The sequence below is a fragment of the Pygocentrus nattereri genome, chromosome 19, assembly GCF_015220715.1.
Source record: "Pygocentrus nattereri isolate fPygNat1 chromosome 19, fPygNat1.pri, whole genome shotgun sequence".
Taxonomy (NCBI): Eukaryota; Metazoa; Chordata; class Actinopteri; order Characiformes; family Serrasalmidae; genus Pygocentrus; species Pygocentrus nattereri.
The window spans coordinates 28212181-28233248 of record NC_051229.1 but is presented as its reverse complement, the minus strand read 5'-3'; the positions used below and the strand labels follow the sequence as shown (position 1 = coordinate 28233248).

The 21068-nt window shown below is 40.6% G+C and overlaps 1 protein-coding gene across 1 annotated transcript in view; it reads right to left on the bottom strand.

The window, feature by feature from the left end:
• The window catches only part of trpa1a (transient receptor potential cation channel, subfamily A, member 1a), a 32235-nt gene extending 11889 nt beyond the window's left edge, over positions 1–20346 (bottom strand). Inside the window, exons 1-19 of the mRNA XM_017711702.2 lie at positions 20284–20346; positions 19051–19201; positions 17635–17810; positions 16567–16674; positions 15157–15265; positions 14042–14187; positions 13689–13825; positions 13531–13579; positions 11787–11886; positions 9848–9948; positions 8844–9013; positions 7849–8013; positions 6239–6353; positions 4619–4785; positions 3116–3206; positions 2971–3030; positions 1756–1857; positions 1182–1252; positions 310–463 (exon numbers count right to left, since the gene is read on the bottom strand). Of these exons, the coding sequence (XP_017567191.2) occupies positions 310–463; positions 1182–1252; positions 1756–1857; positions 2971–3030; positions 3116–3206; positions 4619–4785; positions 6239–6353; positions 7849–8013; positions 8844–9013; positions 9848–9948; positions 11787–11886; positions 13531–13579; positions 13689–13825; positions 14042–14187; positions 15157–15265; positions 16567–16674; positions 17635–17810; positions 19051–19201; positions 20284–20346 (2235 nt within the window). The remainder of the gene's footprint in view (positions 1–309; positions 464–1181; positions 1253–1755; positions 1858–2970; positions 3031–3115; positions 3207–4618; positions 4786–6238; positions 6354–7848; positions 8014–8843; positions 9014–9847; positions 9949–11786; positions 11887–13530; positions 13580–13688; positions 13826–14041; positions 14188–15156; positions 15266–16566; positions 16675–17634; positions 17811–19050; positions 19202–20283) is intronic.
• Positions 20347–21068: the final 722 nt, after the last annotated feature.

The window sequence follows — 21068 nt, the reverse complement described above, 5'->3', positions numbered from 1 at the left end:
ATTCCCATAAACACTCCTAACCCTTGTGGAAAGCCTTCCCAGAAGAGCTGAAGCTGTTATAACTGCAAAGGGTGGAACAACATCATATTAAACCCTATGGATTAAGAATGGGACGTCACTCAAGTTCATACGCGTGTGAAGCCAGACGAGCGAATACTTTTGGAAATATAGTGCACCTTCTTCATGTTATATAGCTTTTCAAATTAATTTGAATTATTTAAGACTAGCATATTAATCATTTCATGTATTTATATATACACTTAACATATTCCGTGGCTCTACATGAACAGATGGTAGTATGTGCAGTACCCTGTCGAGAGATTTGGTGACCATGTGGATCGTTGTCACGTTCCTCTCCGCTCTCAGTTTGGGCTGCAGGTACACAATCAGGTAGGTCAGGGGGAAAACCCCCAGCGCATACACAGTCATATTGAGCAGGTGAGCTTTCACACCATACGCATTCCTGTATGGCAGCAGAGAAACAGTGAGGTTTTACTGCATTATTTCTACTCTAAAACAAGCTAAGAAAGGAAAAACTAAAACAGTAGCAGCTGCCATGTTTAAAGGGGTACTCCACCAATTTTACAAAATGACTTCATTTTTCAGTAAGTCTGAATTTTACCTACAACCTCAACTCCAAAAGATTAAAGTCTCTGTGAAATGATGGAAACTAAAAACAGTGATGAGTGAATTCTGTTTGACCTGTATTAAATTAATGCAAAAACACAATATTTTAAGTTTTGCCTTATAAATTGAATTGTTTTTGTAAATGTACACTCATTCCAAATTAGATGCTTCCGAAGACTTTGGGACGGGAGCATGTTTGGGTGAGATGGGATGGGATGGGATGGGATGGGGTGGGATGGGATGGGACATCACCTTTCCTCTTAACAGGACTTATTAATCATTTTGGGTCTGACGACCTGATCAGGTTTTGATACTTATAATAAGACACACATTTCAGTAACAGCTCTGGACAGCAGGAAGGCCAGTCTAGCACCTGCAGTCTCTGATGATGCAGCTATTGTCATGTTGAAAAAAGCCTGAAAAAGACTGCATCTAAAGGGCAGAGCTGGGGCTACATCACCAGACACCAAACGTGGTCTTGTTTGGTCGATTACATTCAGTTTAAAATTGAATTCAGCTTTACAAACTATGCATTCAATGATTTTTACACTCACCACTTCATTTCCAAGTATTTCTTGCATACCGGATGGGTCAGCAACTCGACACGATTAAATTCCACCATAGCCTATGAAAGGGGATGAACATGGAAGAACGTAGCTGAGCCTCCTACTGTAGAAATGGTTTGAAATGTACCTTAAATCAGCTTTTCCCAGGTGAAAAGTTCATATTTGTACCTTTTCATAACCGAATGTTTTAAAACGGAACAATGAAATAAAAAGCCTGGAGACAAGGCGGGGTGTGTGGAGTCAGTACAGCTTAGAAAACATCATTAAAGTGGATTATGTTCAGTTATGTTCTCTGACCAAAGATACGGAGACGTACCCTTTTTATGCAGGAGCAGTTATCCTAGTATTTGTTAGGAGCTACGGTTAGCCATGGTAGCAGTGTGAAGTGCATGCTGGGCATTGTAGAGAGAGAATATTAATGACTATAAGCACAAAAATGATATCATAAATCCTAACAAATAAATAAAAATCAGATGAAGCTGAGAGACGCAATGCTGTACCACATAATAAGCCAATTAACAAATGCGAGCTTTAGGCTGGACTGTCCATTAAACATACTAACATTGAGTGCAGCCAGAGGTTTGTAGTTGTCCTCCTTCTCTGAGTTCTCTGTCTTCTTGGCGTACTGCTCTGGCTGTTGAAGCCACTGGAAATTATACTCCACCTGTCCATTAAACAGAGCAAGGGACAGTTTTAGGTAATTAAGGTCACATTTGTTTTACAACACAAAGACCTGAAATACGAAGCCTGCTTGTGGTCTGTGTTTAACTGCATGTAAACACAGTCACTAAAGTAGCTTTTTATCATCTGAGAAATTGAAGTTCGGCCTTTTCCCTCTCAGAGCGACGCAGAGAAACTTGTTCATGCATTGGTTACAAGCAGAGTTGATCACTGTAATGGTCTTCTTACTGGACTTACTAGGAAAACTATACGTCCTTTACAACTCATACAAAACATTTGTAATCAGACAGGAACAGCAGTAAAAAGTATCTAATAACATACATTAAGGCATTACTTATACTGTATCTGGCAGCTTTCCTAACATTTACCTAACGTTAATGTTGCTGTGTTGTAACCAGTTTCAGCTTTAAACTATTCTGTAATGTGACGGTACAGCAGCCGTCCCCGTATCTTAACTCGTTTGACATTTGTGTTGCATTTCCCTCAATATCACCACTCCTTTATTGTACAGTACCTACATAACAACTACACAAGAACTGTCTACTTATTTTAAAGTGTAACTTTAACACTACACTTCAGACACTGCAGGAAGGTTCCTGTGTAGGAGATGCATTTGTGTAATTACATTAAGGAAAACTGAAGTTGATACACGTGTAATTACATAGGCTGTATTTCTTTAATACATCTGCAACACTGACTAAATAATTAGAAGTTAGGTTGTTGTTGCATATGGTATTCATGTGTGGCTACATGGTTATTAGAGACACTTCATATAAAGTGGGATCTTCTAATTAGATTATTTTTCATTTTCTTCTTATTCTAAATTGTTTTATAACCTGTCTGTAAAGCATTTTGAGCTACCACCTGCATGAAAACTATAAATAAAAAAAATAAATATAAATATAAATAAAAAATATTATTATTGTTGTTGTTTTGTTGTTATTATTATTATTATTGTTTTTTTATGTGTTTCCCTGTAGGCTGTACATTACAGTGATTGACAGACGTTGTCAGGTACAGTGTGAAGTGGAATAATAATTACACTTAGTATTTCATAACAAGAACTAACCATTTTGTAATGTAAAATAACACCTACATAGTAGTTGCAAGAGTTCACATCTTCATCAGACTCTTTGATGCAGGTGTCCAGAAGATGCTGTAAGAAGATCACATAATTCGAGTGGTCAGCCAGTGGTCAGTTATGACCAGTCACTGTGCCATACATTAGGGTTATGACTCACCTTGAAAGATTCTGGAAGAAATTCTATCATGTCCATAACAATGCAGCGTTTTGCTGAGTTCAGCTTAAACGTTGTAATGACCTCCTCACACCTGCAAATATGAGTACGGATGATACGGTGAAAAAAATAAAGGAAAAATCAACTTAATGTGTCTTAATAAACTAAAAAACGTGACTTGGAATAGACTCCCAGGAACTGTACTGGAAGGATAGAACACTATTCTTCCAAAAGATGTGCCCTCAGTTGTTGTTTTGATGATGGAAAAGAACAGTGCTGTCTAATGAACACTCAGAAAGTCACTTAGCCTCTCAATTCTGAAATGTAGTCCACTCGACTTTACATTCACTGACACCGTATGTAGAAAATTGCATGTTTTTTTTTTTCTATTTCTATTTACTATTTAGCCAATTTTTGCCCACCAAGCTCTCACACGGCCTTATCTTTTACAACTGCCACTAATTTGATATGTGAATGGTAACCTAGTGGTAGGAGGAGTAAGCCATCAAACTGAAGGTTGCCGGTTTAAGTCCCACAACTGGCTAGGTAAACCTGGTTGCCTTGGGCAAGGCAGTTAACCCCTGACTGCCCCAGGCGATGCTGTGCTGCTCCCAGATTGGGGAGAGTTAAGCAGCAAAGGACCGATAAAGTATGTGACATAGTATCATTGGACGGCTCAACACGCTTGGAGGAGAATGCTAGCTTCTAATTCTGCTATGGCAGTTAACAGATACATGCATTGTGCTAAGGGATAGGGAAGAGGCCTTCATGTTGTTACTTCAGTTTTAAAATCTCTTCATTTTCAGCGACGCCACTGACGCAATCTTGACGCAAACATTCTAGCCAAAATTACCCAAATAAACTTCACTAACCATGGATTTTTCAGAGTTAGGCATTCTTTCTTCGAGATATCCATATAAAAAGTGATTCAGAAATACTTTAAAAAATGGGCATCGTAACTGTTTGCTTCTGTAAAATCACTGGTGTGATGACAAAAAAAATATGAATTCAAAATATGAATTCAAAAAAGGAAAGTATTGCAGTTGTTTGGTTAATTTAATGTTAGCTGATTTAATTTATCAAAAAATATACAGACATACTAATTTTGGGCTCTTTGTCATGGCTTTAAAATTGTAGGACCCCATTTGCCACCACCATATGCCCTCTTTGGCAGAGCTTGTCTACCTCTGCATCATCTGTTATGTAAGGCGCTCATAAGTCGATGGATGAGTTGTTTACTGGTCTATAATGTTCACATCAAAAATCAATCATAATATCATTTGTCATTCCAACATACTGCAGGGGGCGATACAGCTTCATTCCTTTCACTGCACCTTAAAAGAAAAATTATTTGTTGCACAGTTGGGACTTTAAAGGCAGCGGCTAAATGAGGGGAACTTCAGAAGGCACACTGGATCAATTAGTGAACATAGTAACTGATAATAGAAAGTATCATTTACAGCCCAGACATGATCCAAATACACAAGCAGCTCCATTAACACTGACCTATCACTGTCGATTACAGCAATGGTCACCTCTTTCCTCCCATTCTGGACAGCCTCATGCATGAAGGAGGCCTCCCCCTTGTTCAGGATGATCTGAGCCCCCCGGCACAGCAGTAGGCGTGTGGCTGCCACATGACCTGCCCGTGCAGCAAGGTGCAGCGCCGTGTTCTGCAGGGAAACATCCCACCATCAGACTCAGAAACATATATATATATATATATATATATATATATATATATATATATATGCACCAGCATCAGTGGGCATGCAAAGACTCTAGGACAATTAAAGTATTTGGGAATTATCTTGACATTCAATTGCCATATAACAATCTGGACACACCTTTTAGAATAATAGTGAATACTTCAAAACTATGAAATAACCAAAGTGTTCAAACTAAGCCATTACCTATTTTAGACATTTCAACACATACTTCTCTGCCTTAATGCTTTCCGTATTTTTGGGATTCAGTTTCTTTCATCGAAAACATACTACTGTGCTCTGCCAGCCAGAGACCTCACAGCGAATTCATTTTTAGGAGATATTTCTGAGGAAATTCTACACTTGCAAAAGTCAAAAACAGGAGTTTTCAAAACTGCAGATCCAAGAATGATTAACGGATACAGAGGAAATGGGAATCCTAACAACCATGCAAGACCTGGTGAACACCAAAACGGCCCTCATCAGATAAACAGCACTTAAAGCTTTGATCTCTGAGAGAGAGGAGAAAATCAAGCTGCTTCAGATCTGAAAACATCCACAGGTGCTTCTGTCCATCCTTCCACTGTGAGAAGACCACTCAGCGCTGTGGGTGCAAAAGGAGCTGTGAAGAAGCCTTTACTGAAAAAGAAACTTGACCTATAAAAGATCGTTTGCACTAAAATGCATGAAACAGCACATCCATCCATCCATCCATCCATCCATCCATTATCTTTCGCTTCTCCGGGGTTCGGGTCGCGGGGGCAGCATCCTAAGCAATGAGGCTCAGACCTCCCTTTCCCCAGCCACTTCCACTAGCTCTCCAAGGGGGATTCCGAGGCACTCCCAGGCCAGCTGGGCGATATAGTCACGCCAGCGTGTCCTGGGTCTTCCCCGGGGTCTCCTCCCAGGTGGACTTGCCTGTGACACCTCCCGAGGGAGGCGTCCAGGAGGCATCCTAACCAGATGCCCGAACCACCTCAGCTGGCTCCTCTCGACGTGAACGAATATACGGACTGATGAGTCTAAATTTGTAATTTGTTTTGTTTTGTTTTGATTGTAAGAAGCAGAAAATACAACCAACTTCTAAGACTGAACTTCGAAGGTGTGGAAAAATATTCCTGGAGATTTCTTTGAAAACAATATAAAACAAGAAGCTCTAATAGAGGTTAAAAAGAGAAAAGGTTCAATTATTTTTAGTTGTTTATGCTTCTTTTTCGTTTCCAGTATATTTGTGCTCCTGAATAGCTGGTACTTAATGGACAGTTTGACTGTATATTTGCCCATTTAAGCGAGTCTGACATTTGTAGCATTGCAGTTTTGTTATAGAAACAGGAACGAGCCAAAATAAGTCAAAATGTCTTTTAGACTACGGAAAAATACGTGCAGGTGGGTCCAAACTGGACGTGAAGCTGAAGTGTACCCCATCTCCATCGGTTTTGTCCAGCAGTTTGATGTTGGATATGAGTAAAGTCTCCATGGTCTGGGTGAAGCCCTCAGCTGCAGCATGGTGCAAACACGACCATCCTTTATAATCACTGCAGACGAGATATAAAACATACGACATTTAGAAAGGTAACTTCTCCAAAGCGTAATATTCAGTAACTATTCTGAAAGGAATGTGCACGTTTTGTAGTTAAGAGTGTGAGGAATTGAAGTGTGGACCGATATACAGACTTTTAGGGTTAAAGGGGTTAATTCAGACTCTTGGGCCCTGTCCCATTTCACCCCTCGGCCCCTAATCCCTCCGTTTTGCGTGTAGGGTGTCCCGTTTTTTTTTTTTTAGATGGAGGGGTGGGGTGAAGTGTTTTTTAGGCTTTTCAGAGACTCCAAACAGAGTGCTATAACGGAAAAAAGACAAGCCGAGAAGATGACTGCACGAGCCACCAAGGAAGCTCACAAATGTGAGAAATTCTCCAGTTAAAAAATTACGATAAGCACTGTAATCTTAGCTCAGTGCTGCTTCAGTGCATTACGCTCCTTTTATTTATACAAGCTTGAAAAATCACTAGCAATCACTGCTGATTTCTCGGTAGTTACATTTCCAGTTCCACCTTAAATGGCACAGCAGTTTCATTCTGGCACCTCAGGCATCCGAACTGCTGCTCCATTTAAGGTGGAACAGGAAAATTCAAACAAGAATCTGCTGAGTGTCTAATTCAGCTTCATTTCACTGAAGAATTAGGAGGGGTTGACAGTAAATAACTGCCCCCCTCTTTGAAGGCGTATGATCCCTAAATGTAACTAAAGCCCAGCAGTGAGGAGCTGAACTTTCCCCTCCTCTGCTGTCCCTGCAGATGTGCAGGGTCGCCTACAGAGCGGCGCTAGCAGCTGTTAATGAAGTGATGCTCTTTTATTTGAGGGCTGTCCCATAGTTTTCATAGAGGAAAGATCTCAACCACTGCCCTTTATCACTCAGTTCCAAGGGGCAAGGTGACACTCAAAAACAAGATGTAGGGGTAGAAATCTGAATACGAATGGTCTGTGGTCAGAAACTGATCATGAAGGACTACCAAATGGTTTGTGACAAATGGTTTTGATGGAGTCATTCTCTGGAAAACTGCCACAAACCATATTCCTAGATTTTTGAGTGTCCCAGTCATCACATAGATATTCATTGGATAGATATTCATCTAATTAACCAGATCTGAGGGATGGTCTGTATGGTACAGCAAAAAGTTTAATTATTCATTTTTCATTACTGAAATGTTTCTTTTATATTTTCCTCATAAACTACTTAATGAACTAAAACAAGAAACTGATAAGTAGCAAAATGAAAAATTGAATAGCTGTCAATGTGTTGATCAATGTGAATGAGATGAACATGCAAAACACTACATTTAGTAATGTATATATAATATATATATATTGAGCTGTGAATACTTTGACAACATACACAATTGAAACAAAAGTAAAAAAAAAATTAGGCATTGTTTTAGCTGCATCTAGGTTAAAAAATAGCATTAAGTTTTAGTCAATTCAGTTCCTCAGGTTGGGTCCCAGTATCAGCCACGTTTTGTGAGAATAGCCCACCTGTGGAACAGAGCCCCTTTGCGGAGGAGAAGCTCCACCACCTTGACGTGTCCGCAGCGAGAGGCCAAGTGCAATGGTGTCATTCCCTTCTTGTCTCCCTCGTTCAGCAGCCTCGTGTCGGTCATGGTCTCCAGCAGCCGATGACATGTGTTGATCCTGCCGTACCTACAGCGCCGGCAGAGGTGCATTAGATCAATAATATGGCCAAAAATTCACCTTTAATTCAAATGTTGTCAAATTAAGTACAGTTTTCAGGCTTCAAGATGGCTGCGGCTACAGTACAGCATACAGTGTCAAGAACCACACATACAAGCCTATTTGCAGTGGTGGACAGTAACTGAGTAACTGAGTAACTGAGTAAATGTAATTAGTTTCTGTACTTTAGTATTTTTGGTGTATGTGTACTGAAGTTTCTCCATTTCTGGGCGACTTTTTCCTTTCACTCCACTACATTTCAGAGTCTAATATCCGACTTTTTCCTCCTACATTTTGAGAAATCTGTGGTTCCTTTTGGTTTCTGTGTGTATAAAAACGTCACATGTCAAAACGAAAGAAGCGCAAAGCCAGAGCACCAATCAGGGCCCAGCGGTCACTTTTTGTGACCTGTTGGTTATACCGACCCAGTGCAGCACACAGTTCAACATCAGCGCAGCAGCGTAAAATTCTAGGAGGACATCAGAGCCAGAATTACTCTTTTAGTACTTTTACTTTATACTTAAGTACATTTGAAGGTAAATACTTTAGTACTTTTACTCCAGTGGAGGTCTAAAGGGAGGAACTTCTACTTTTACTGGAGGAATATTTTACCTTGCGTGTCTCGACTTTAACTCCAGTACATGGTTTGTGTACTCCGTCCACCTCCTGAATATTTCACATTTCTTGACATGGTGTGAGAACTGTGTGATGATTTAAGCAGTCAGCAGTGGTGGATGAAGTACACAAATATAACAGAACTTTCGAGCTTTGTTTTGCAGCTTATTTCTCATTATACTCACTCAGCTGCAAAGTGTAAGGCAGACTTCTTCTGCTTGGACTTCTGGTCCAGAGAAACCTCCAGTCCGAGCATGTTCTTCACTGAGTCAGGTATCCCAAGCCTGCAGGCGTAGTGTAAAGGAGTGCAGCCCTCTGAGTCTTCATCATTCAGTAGCTCTCTCACACTCTCATGCTGTGGAGAAATCACACAAAACAAAATTGCACTGTCCCTCCGTGTGGTTTTTAGTTAACCCCTTAAAATGCCATGAACCTGCCAACGGGAACAAAGTATTACACACTTCTATAAGCTAAGAATAGCTCAAACAGTTTGCATGAAACCCCCTGTACTTACTGCATAATAAGCCCTAGTATGTAATAAGCCCAGGATGTTAGGGGTTAAAGGATAATGTGAAGTAGGGCTGGAAAATATGGACAAAATTTTAATATTAAGACTATACAGCTATACAGTGGTTAAAGACTGACCTGCGTTATTTTGACTCACATTATTTTAATCTTGTTGGATTCAATGAATATCTGATCATCAAAACATCCACAGTATATCTGCAACATAATACTGCAAAGGCCAATACTGCAAACTATATACTGTCCACTGATTTGGACATCTATGACTTGTGGTAGTGGTTGGTTAGTGTAGTGGGTAACACCTCTGCCTTCTACGCTGTAGACTGGGGTTCAGTGCCCCACCTGGGTAAACACCCTACACTATACCAATAAGAGTCCTTGGGCAAGACTCCTAACAAAACCTTCGCCTACCTGTGTAAAATGATCAAATTGTAAGTCGCTCTGGATAAGAGCGTCAGCCAAATGCCATAAATGTAAATGTAGTGCCTTAAGCGACCACTAGGTGGCAGTAAAATATCATTGTTTTAAAAATGAGTACAGTAAAAATAGAAGAGATGCATTCATAGTTTACTATAAAGACTGTATTTGTTACATTTCTCATAAAACCTGAATGTGTCTGTTATACAGTGGATGAGGAAGGTCAGAGAAATGGTGTGTATGTCACCTGCAGCACTTCTGGGGGCAGGTTCTTCAACCCTCTGGGCTGCAAGATGGCCAGATGCAAGAAGTTACAGCCAGCTTTGTCTTTTACTTTTAGATCAGCGCCTGAAACAAAACAATCAAAACATGAGCAAACATTTTTACTGGACTCCACCACTTTCAGTGAATCTGCAAAGAACCTGACAGCGGTGTAGCCACGGGTAGGCCAGGCTGATCGCAGGCCTCTCCGATCAAATGGGGAAATTATTTGTTACGCCACCTTTTTTAAGAGAATGAAATCTGATTTGCTTTCTATGAGCACTTTAATACGGCCAATCAGCATCATTACACTCTCTGCCCTGTTTTATGGCCCTCTAATCACTACCTAGCAACTGCTGCTATTCACTAAGCCTTCAGGTCATTAACAGCACCCATTATGTCTATAGCATGCGGACACTGAGGTGCTCGATAGGTCCCCATAGGCTGAACTAGCCGCTCTGAGTGAGACGCTTATGCTACAGTTACCCAGAGTGGCTTTGTGACTTTGACTTATTTAACAAATTGTGCCTGTAAAATTTTATGTTTTTATTTGGACCACTCACATCATTGCTTGCATGTTTTAGTCTAGTTTAAGAAGCTGCTCAGTTTAGGCCAAAATGACAAGCTGAGCTGGCTGTATTAGCGATCGACAGTGGTGGACAGTAAATGTACTTCATACTGTACTTACTGTAATTAAGGAGTTTTTTAATGTATCTGTACTGAAGTTTCTCCATTCTGGGCGACATTTTCCTTTCACTCCATGACATTTCAGAGTCTAATATCCGACTTTTTCCTCCTACATTTTGAGAAATCTGTCGTTCCTTTTGGTTTCTGTGTGTATAAAAACGTAACATGTCAAAACAAAAGAAGCGCAAAGCCAGAGCACCAATCAGGGCCCAGCGGTCACTTTGTTTAGAGCTGGTTTTGACCTGTTGGTCATACCGACCCAGTGCAGCACAAGGTTCAACGTCAGCGCAGCACCGTAAAACTTTGGGAGAGTCTGTTCAACATAAATGATGAACTAACCTAACTTTGTGTAAATAGAGCTCAATATAGAAATATGTCCACATATGCAGTCATGACTGACGCGGCTTTTTTCTGAATTTCTACAAACACCATTTCATTTTATAGTAAATTAGTTTGGGCTGGTTTATGTTTATGAACAGACGCCTACAGATCAACATAGTAAAGGAGCTCATCTGTGATCCTGAGTTTAAAGCCAGTTTTTATTCAACTTAAACCTGAAACTGAAACTTTGCTTGTGTGTAAAAAGTGATTTCAGAGCCACTCTGTTCTCCCTGATGGAAACTGTTTACCTTCAGTGTTTTGTGCTTATGATCATTTTAATAGACGTCAGCGTCACTAATTAATGACATTCTATTAAAAGACTGGTTTACCAAGAGAGACGCTGGAGGACTTTCACCTGAAATGAGTTCATGAAGCCAGTCTGGTTATAAAAATGATAACAGGACATCAGAGCCAGAATTACTCTTTTAGTACTTTTACTTTATACTTAAGTACATTTGAAGGTAAATACTTTAGTACTTTTACTCAAGTGGAGGTCTAAAGGGAGGAACTTCTACTTTTACTGGAGGAATATTTTACCTTGGGTGTCTCGACTTTAACTCAAGTACTTGGTTTGTGTACTTTGTCCACCACTGGCGATCGAATGAGAGATTTAATTATAATTAAAAGCTTTTGTTTTGTGTTTCCAGAACATTAACTGTTATCTTGTACAAGCATAAGAAGTTAAAATTGACTGTCATTAGCACATTGGTGGCGTAGTATCTGTACCATAATTCAGAAATAAACAGGCCCATTGACACTGCAGGACATAAAGTGCTCTACAAACTTTCTCACTTCATTGGCCCACTTTTCTCTCTATTTCTGCCTCTGCCACTGAAACAAGGTTTGTTCAGGTTTACCATGTGACAGAAGCAGGTTAACGGTTCTCCAAGCTCCACAGCTGGTAGCCAACAGCAGAGGTGAATGGCCTTTGCAGTCAATGAAGTCGATGTCTGCACCCTGAAATAAAACAAATGAAAACAGTTCTTGTGCTATTTTTTAAAGTAAATAACCACGTTTTAAACCTACACTTTAAAGTCTCACGAAAGAGTAAAAATATTAAAATGTTTGTCCAAACGAGTCCAAAGCTGAGTGTTACATTAATCCAGGGAATGCTGGCATTGGCTGGCGAAACAAACTGATGGATGACCAAATGAACAGACACCAGATGGATAGAAGATCTAACTCGATGACTCAGTTATTCGTTTTAGATTAGCTATCGCTTGGTGGTTTGCTTTCACTCACTGAGTTTCTCCAACACAAACAGAGAAAGACTGGCCACACTATGTTTGTGAATGCTGAAGGCAGTGCTTTTGTAAGCTTTACCAAAGATTAGGACTGCCTTTTTTGGGTTAAATACATTGGCCATTTGGTGGACAATAGAAAGTTATTCTTAAAACACACTTTGCATTTGTATATTGTATATAAGGCCAAAATAAACCTACACTATATTGCCAAAAGTATTCACTTGTCTACCTTCACACACATATGAACTTATATTATGCTCTAATTCATCCCAAAGGTGTTCTGTTGGGTTGAGGTCAGGACTCTGTGCAGGCCAGTCAAGTTCTTCCACACCAAACTGGCTCATCCGTGTCTTTATGGACCTGCTTTGTGCACTGGTGTGCAGTCATGTTGGAACAGGAAGGGGCCGTCCCCAAACTGTTCCCACAAAGTTGGGAGCATGAAATTGTCCAAAATCTCTTGGTGCTGAAGCTTTAAGAGTTCCTTTCACTGGAACTAAGGGGCCGAGCCCAACTCCTGAAAAACAACCCCACACCATGATCCCCCCTCCACCAAACTTTACACTCGGCACAATGCAGTCAGACAAGTACCGTCTCCTGGCAACCGCCAAACCCAGACTCGTCCATCGGATTCCCAGATGGAGAAGCGTGATTGGTCACTCCAGAGAACACATCTCCACTGCTCTAGAGTCCAGTGGCGGCGCTTTACACCACTGCATTCCATGCTTTGCATTGTGCTTGGTGATGTAAGGCTTGGATGCAGCTGCTCGGCCATGGAAACCCATTCCATGAAGCTCTCTACGCTGTTCTTGAGCTGATCTGAAGGCCACATGAAGTTTGGAGGTCTGTAGTGATTGACTCTGCAGAAAGTCGGTGACCTCTGGCAATTTGCCCCTTAGCATCCGCTGACCCCGCTCTGTCATTTTACGTGGCCGACCACTTCGTGGCTGAGCTGCTGTCGTTCCCAATCGCTTCCACTTTGTTATAATCCCACTGACAGTCGACTGTGGAATATTTAGTAGTGAGGAAATTTCACGACTGGACTTGCTGCACAGGTGGCGTCTGATCACGGTACCACGCTGGAATTCACTGAGCTCCTGAGCGCGACCCATTCTTTCACTAATGTTTGTAGAAGCAGTCTGCAGGCCTAGGGGCTCGGCTTTATACACCTGTGGCCACGGAAGTGACTGGAACACCTGAATTCAATGATTTAGATGGGTGAGTGAAAACTTTTGGAAATATAGTGTACATATAAAGGGTCCCTGGACTTTAATTGTAAAATTATTTGCTTACTGTACTTAATGTTCATGTAAGTGTATCTATCCACTGCATGCCTCGACCATCAATCAGAAGCTATTACCTGTGAGATAATATACTCAGCCAGCTCACAGTGGTCAAAAATAGCTGCCCTGCAAAAGGAAAGTTGGAGTAAGGTAAAATGCATTCAACAATTATTTAGTTTTATCTCCTATTTAAGAGATATAATCAATGCAGAATTTTATGACTCTTCATAAATACTTGTGAAGTGGTGTTTGGCAGGCTCCATCAGTGATGTTAATGATGTCACACACTCTGTCGTAGGCATTGAGCATGACCTTAACTGCTTCAATCGCTCCCTGAGTGCAGGCAAAATGGAGCGCGGTGGATTTATCACACTGTGGATTCGGGGGAAAAAACAATTACTATAAATAATTACTACTTTCCATAATAAAACATCTGATACTTTATTACAACAATTGTTATCATATCCACCACTTTTTCACATTTATGGTTAATCCTAGTAATTTAACTCTGGAAAACACGTCAGAAATACTGTAAGGCTCTAGCGTACAGTGGGCTGTAGAAACGTGAACCGATTATGACTTGAGTACCTGTTGCTGGTCAATTTTGGCTCCATGGGCAATGCAGAGTTCAATGACTTCGAGGTTTCCCCCACGTACAGCCAGGTGAAGAGGGCTGCTGATGGACCTGTCCAAACAGTTTATGTGGGCTTCAATGGACATGCCAGCCTCCTCTCCTACATGCAGTAGAGAAGCCACAGTGGAGAAGATATAATGTGGTGATACATCATATGTCCAAAAGCATCCAGACAACTGCTCATCTCAGAGGTGTTCAGTGGTGCTTCTCCACTCCAGCTCATGAAAAATATCTTTAATAGTGCTTCATCTCACCTATATATCCCAAAGATGTTCAGTGGAGCTTCATCACTGCAACTAATCCCAAAAGTTTTCAACCCTCATCACTCCAACTCACTCCAAAGGCATTTAATGCTAACTTCAGCTCATCCCAAAGATGTTAAGCAGTGCTAAGCAACCTCCTAGTCATAATTTTCTGAGGAATTACATTTCAACATTGTGATAATGTAGAAAAGCACCAAGCAGAAGACCAAAAACACCGAAATAGTAAGTTCGAACAACATAACTGTGTTTTGCAGGGCCATTAGGAATAAAACCTGATGGTTTTGCTTCCTAACGGGAATTGGCTTGACGGTTGCTTGACGTTAGAGGCCTTTAGGAAATGATCAAATAGATGTGGATTCAGTCCCAGAAGACCTGATTAAACCATCAGAACCATCCTTTACATTGTGATATCAACCCCTTCAGGAAAACACAGCGCACCAGTGGCCTCTACTGAAAACCACCAGGAACCAACCGTCACTTTTAATGGGTTCTATGACTTTTTCATCACTCCAGCACATCCCAAAGGTGTTCAGTGGACCATCACTTCTACTACTCCCAAAGTGCTTAATGGAACTTCATGATTCCGCTTAATCCCGATGGTTTTTAAAGAAGTTTCATCACAACAGTATTTCCACTTAACTATAGTCCAATCCTGCTCCACGTGGGTTTCACGTGGAGTTTCATGGTAACCTAAGGCTCATGTGCAGCTGCTCCAGAGGGTTTCACCATCTAAATACTTTTAAACCTATAGTTTAAAAGCTTGAAGAAAAAAAAAAAGAAGAAGCAAAGATGTAATGCAATCTGACCTTTTTGAAGAATGGCTTCCATGGATTTCTTCGCTCCAGCAAAGGCAGCCGCGTGAATAGCAAAGTGACCCAGCTTGTTTTGCCGGCATAATTTTGCTCCGTTCCTGTACTGGAGAGCAGACGAGAGATTCAATACCCTGCTGATTTCCTCCACTTCCTCTGCTGTAGAGCCACATCATCTTAGAGCTTCAATGCACCTGATTCAGCTCATCAGCTCATCATCCAGCCTTTATGAGAGGAATCAGGTGTGGTGGAAAACTACTGAGATAAATCAGTCAACCTTTAGAACCAATACAGAAATCAGGGATTGAGAAGCTGGATAGCTGAACTGTTTTAAGTGCTAAAAATGAATAGCAATCATACTGAAACAAAATTAGTAGAAAAAAGGAACGAAATCAATAAAACAGTATAGTAGCTTAATAAATAAGAGGTCAGATAAGGATAGAATACACAACTAATACAATAAATAAAGAAATAGGCAGAGTAAGACGAATTGGCAGTAAAAATAAATAAATAAATAAATAATAAAAAAGAAACAACTGCTAAAACTGTAACGTTTTAATGTAAAAATTTGATGTTGCTGCGCTGACGTTGAACCAAAAAATACTAAAGTACAGAAACTAATTACATTTACTCAGATACTCAGTTACTGTCCACCACTGTTCAGCAGTCATCAGTTTCTGAACACAGAGCCACCCCTGCCCGGATTTTTTTGAGTGGTGGATCACTCACAACCTGGCAGTGACACCGATGTGGGTCCACCATCCAAATAATTCCTGAAGGCAAACTCTAAAGAGGCCACATTTTAAAAAAGCTCACCAAATCTGTGGACCAGAGAAATAAAATGAATGCTGTGCTATTACCTGAGCTGGCCACTGTTTACTAAACTTTGCAAAAACTTCATCAGTAAAATATAAGCATTTATATACCTTGAAATATTGCATAAATACTTGAAATATAAGGAACCCAGCCCTTTAAACCTACTTATTTGCTTGAACTAGACTCCTGGCATCTTTTCTTTGCTGCAGGTTCATTAATTCTTGGGCTCAGTTTCCGAGCTGCTGAGCTGACGAGTGTTTATATTGGTCGAAATGCAGGTGATATGATTGGTGTGGAACTGTGTAGAAATGTGTAGAATTGAGGTGTTACTGCTGTCTCATAGACTGTTGTTGGGGTAGGAGAGTCAGAGTGCGCTTTACGTTGCAATGCATGCTGGGAACTGTAGTGCAGTGCATTGTTAAACAAGTAGAAGGTGACATACTGTGTTGCAACAGATGTGCTATTGTCTGTAATTGTACACCTAACTAGAGGACCTACATATTTCGAAAAAAATAGGAGTAGAAGGTAAGGGGTTTCTAATAAAGTGGCCAGTAAGTGGATTATAGGAGCTGAATCTGTACGGTTGTTTACCAGTGTACACAACGCCTCGTGGTTGTCCAGTGAAGCAGCCAGGATTAAAGGTGTGTTCCCCAGATCCCCCTCCAGGTTAGGATCCGTCAGGCTGTGAAAGAGCAGCTCCTGTGCGAAACAAAAAGGACAGTACAAGTTTTAATTGTTTTGTTAAACAAGCTCAATTTCTTAAAGTTGTAACAGAAGTTTAATGCAAATAAAGTACAGAAAGTACATTGACCTGTAATCACTCAAAACAGTACAAAGACAAGATATTTAATCCCTTGTCTTATCAGCTGCATTGTTTTTCTAAATATGCACTTACTGTAAAATCGATGCCTGCAGGACATTTTTAAGAAGCTGAGACGGGAGCAATTTAGGATTGGAAACATTTGCCAAAAAAATGCAGCAAAAATCCAACGGTTTGCAAAGAACATCCCTCAACATGTGACTGCAAGACTTTTATATGAAACAACTAAATATGCCTACATTATACAGGGTGATTCAAAAAGATTCATCCGATTTCACAGCGCCACCTTTTTACATCCGTGAGGCGCATAGGAACCAATCACAACCCAACTGACAGCAGGGGGGCCCTGGAGTTTCTGGTTGTCACCGGAAGTCGGCTCCCTTCATTCTGTGAAGAGATGGAGACCCCTGAGCAGAAAGCGTGGCGCTTTGCAGGCTGGGGTGGTTCTGTACTGGTGTGGGGTGTGTTCTCATGGTTCCACTGGTCCACCTGAATGCGTCATTGACCAAAAACTGTTACATTTCACTGCTTGGTGACCATTTGCAGTCCTTCATGGGCTTCATGTACCTCCACAATGACGGGATGCTCCAGCAGGATAATGCAATTGTCCTGAGGAGCATTCTGGAGAATTCTGACAAATGATGTGGTGGCTATCCAGACGGAATGGCTCAATAGCCCTCCAGACGTCTTCCATCCACTTGTGGAATTGATGCCACGGCAAGTTGCTGCACTTCGTCGAGCTCCAGGCCCAGGCTTGGAAAATGCTACAACAGAACTGACGTGATCGTGTTTCTTTGGTTTTTTTGTTTGTTTGTTTTTTTCGTAAGCAAGCGACTTACCGCCACCAGGCCATTGTGTCTGAGGCTAACAGCCAGATGCAGAGGGGACAGGAGGCATTTGTTGAGAATGTTGGGGTCAGCGCCCAGACCGAGGAGGGTCGAGCAGCTTCCCCGCTGGTCCTTCTGTACTGCCCAGTGCAGTGGAGTGTTTCCTTCTTCATCCACTGCATTCAGCTCTACACACAAACGTACTTACTTACTATGAGTTGAAGGATGAATCTAAAATAACAGATATTCTCAGAAAAATATGCTAATTCTGTTCATTCTTAAACTCATTCAGAGCTTAATAATTCAGACTTGCCGACATCCATCACATGCATTTACATAGGAAATATATAGGGTGAGATAAATGAAACAAAATGACATTAGAAAATCACGCCACCAATTTTTATAGCATAAAATATCCAATATACTCTGTTTCTAGAAAACACAGAGCCTCTGCTCTGCAGCCCAATGCTGGGGGGCTTTCTACCCCTCTTAGTCTGGCATGGGGCACGGTAACATGTTCCATTGTCAATGCTTTCCTTTGGAGATTACATATTATATTGACTGTCTCAGCAATGGGTGCACCTTTGTAAGTGAATTTACTCCTAAGAAGGCATGTCTGAATACTTATTGACTGATAGACATATAGATTTTCTACTAAACTGTCAAACACACAATTTTACAGGCAAGAGAAAAACTTTCTTGAGTTAATGTAACAGTTTAAGTCATTTTGGAGCTTTTCTACTGGTCCATTTGTCAAGAACATTTGACATAATGTAAAAGACAGCTGGTGTTCAAATGATGTAAAAAAAGAAGTTTTTTTTTTGTTCCAGCAATGACAATATACTTAGAATATCACTGCTGGCGAAACAAAACCTTGTAACTCCTCGTAACTCCAAAATTAACTTTACAGGAGAAGGAAAAACGTACCTTTTAATGGAAGTGAATGGTACCAGATGTTTCTCCAGGCCATTTCTTTTGGTCCATTCATTATAAAACTTACACACAATGCAAAGGGCAACAGTTATTTTCAGATTATGACAAAAATTGAGATACAAGCTTTGTTCCAACGGAAGCGATATACTATATATACTGTTCAGTTTAGAGCCTCCAGCCCTTCGTCGCTTAGCTGAGATCCTGATGTGAGTTAAAACGCTACCACTTTGGGCAAAGAATCTTTTGGTGGTCCCTTTCCATTGATGGACAGAGTAGAGTGGGGCTCGTAAACTATCCAGCAACAGAGGAGCTATAGTCATTAACTGAAAATCTACAATTAGTAGAAGTACACCTAAATAACAGATGTTTCCAATAAAATGGCCAGTGAGGGTAAGAGTACCTAATAAACCGGCAATGTCCACTATAGCTTTACAGTTACAGACTGCAGCTCATCTGCTTTCATGCACAATTTGTCAGCCAAACCTCATCTCTCACCCAGCAGTCCAGCAACCTGCACGATGAGTTTGATGGCACGGAGGTGGCCCCTGGACACAGCGTAGTGCAGCGGACTGGCACCTGAATCGTCTCGCACGGCCAGTTGCTTTGGGTGTTTCTCCAGAGCTATGGTGTTCCCGTCCAGAGCCCACTGCAGCAAACACGGAGCACACAGAACAGCAGAGCTGGGGTTTTTATCTCGCTGTACAGGAGAGATAAACCTTCGGAAGTTTTAATGTAAATCCATATATTCCAGGCAGTTTTGGAGCATTTCTGTTGGTACATTATTCATGTCATTTTCACACAATGTGAAGAGCAGCTGCTGGACTCAAATGATGGGAAAAAATGACGATATCTATGTTTGGAAAGAAGGTTAAGTGTTTACATAGTAGAGTGAAGTGAGCAGAGGACAAGGACCAGATTAAGCTGAGGAACAGACCAGGTGGGTGGACGCTCACACTTACCCAGCTCCATTTACTTAAAATGATAGTCAGTAGTGAAATGTGGTCACTTCTCTCTTTAGGCCTTGTAATCAATCACTACAGACGTGTTTGGTGTCCGAGGTCGGCTTCTTTAGTTATGATAATTATCTTTAGTTGATAATAGGTTATGATTCAACACACTACAGACCTAAACAGTAGCAGCAGATTTCCATATGGAAATCTGATAAATGGTCAAATACAGCGATCAGGCATAACGTTCTGACCTCCTCCTTGTTTCTGCACTCACTGTCCACTTTATCAGCTCCACTTACTGTGTAGCTGCACTCTGTAGTTCTACAGTTACAGACTGTAGTCCATCTGTTTCTCTGATACTCTGTTACCCTGTTCTTCAGTGGTCAGGACCCCCATGGACCCTCAGTGTCACTGCTGGACTGAGAATAGTCCACCAACCAAAAATATCCAGCTGACAGCGTCCTGTGGGCAGCGTCCTGTGACCAGCGTCCTGTGACCACTGAAGAAGGACTAGAGGATGACCAACACAAACTGTGCAGCAGCAGATGAGCTGTCGTCTCTGACTTTACATCTACAAGGTGAACCGTCAAGGTAGGAGTGTCTAACAGAGTGGACAGTGAGTGGACACAGTGTTTAAAAACTATTCAACAGTTATTTTATATTGATTTTAGATTGAATACAAAAGTCTAAAATCAATATAACGTAACTGTTGAATATTCAATAGCTGTACAAAAATAAACAAAATGTATTAACTTGGTTTAACGAATAGAATATGAACCTCAAACACTTCTGTCAGCATCTGGCTGCTTCTGTCCTCGTCCATCAAGCTGTGCCACGGCATCTTATGTGCTTTTCATCTACTGCAAACATAAAACACACACACACACACAAGCTAGGCGTGTCTAAAAGAGTGGACGGTGAGTGGACACTATGACCATTCAACAGTTATTTTATATTGATTTTAGACTGAATACAAAAGTCTAAAATCAGTATAAAATATCTGTTGAATATTCCGTATATTCACCACACACACACACGTACCAGCAGAGAGGCAGCCAGCAGGCATTTACACTGAGTTAATCTGAAAAAAAATCCATGCATTTCCACTGAAAGTTAAGAATATTTTTCCATATTTTTTCCTATTTTTTTATCATGTTAGAGACACAAGATCTTCCTGTACTTGTATATAATGTTACTTCTTGTTTTTTTATTTCTTGAAACCAATTAAATGTGTGTGTAACATGTAAACAAGTAACATTTAAATACAACCAAATCAAATTTTCTGCCAGTGTAACGATCAATCAACAATCAATCAACCAAAAACAATCTTCATTTAGAAGGAGAAGTAATAGTTTGACTCTTATAAAATCCTTAAACCCCTGTCATAATCAGAAATATTAGACATATTGCCAAATTTAAAAATGCTTTAAGCTGCCAAAATACAGTTTTCTTGTAATATAAAGTTTAAACCATAATAAACTGACACCTGTTTCTAATATGACAGCAGTTAATGACTAATAATCAGTAAGAAGGAGTTCAGTATTTAGAATTTTACACTGTAAT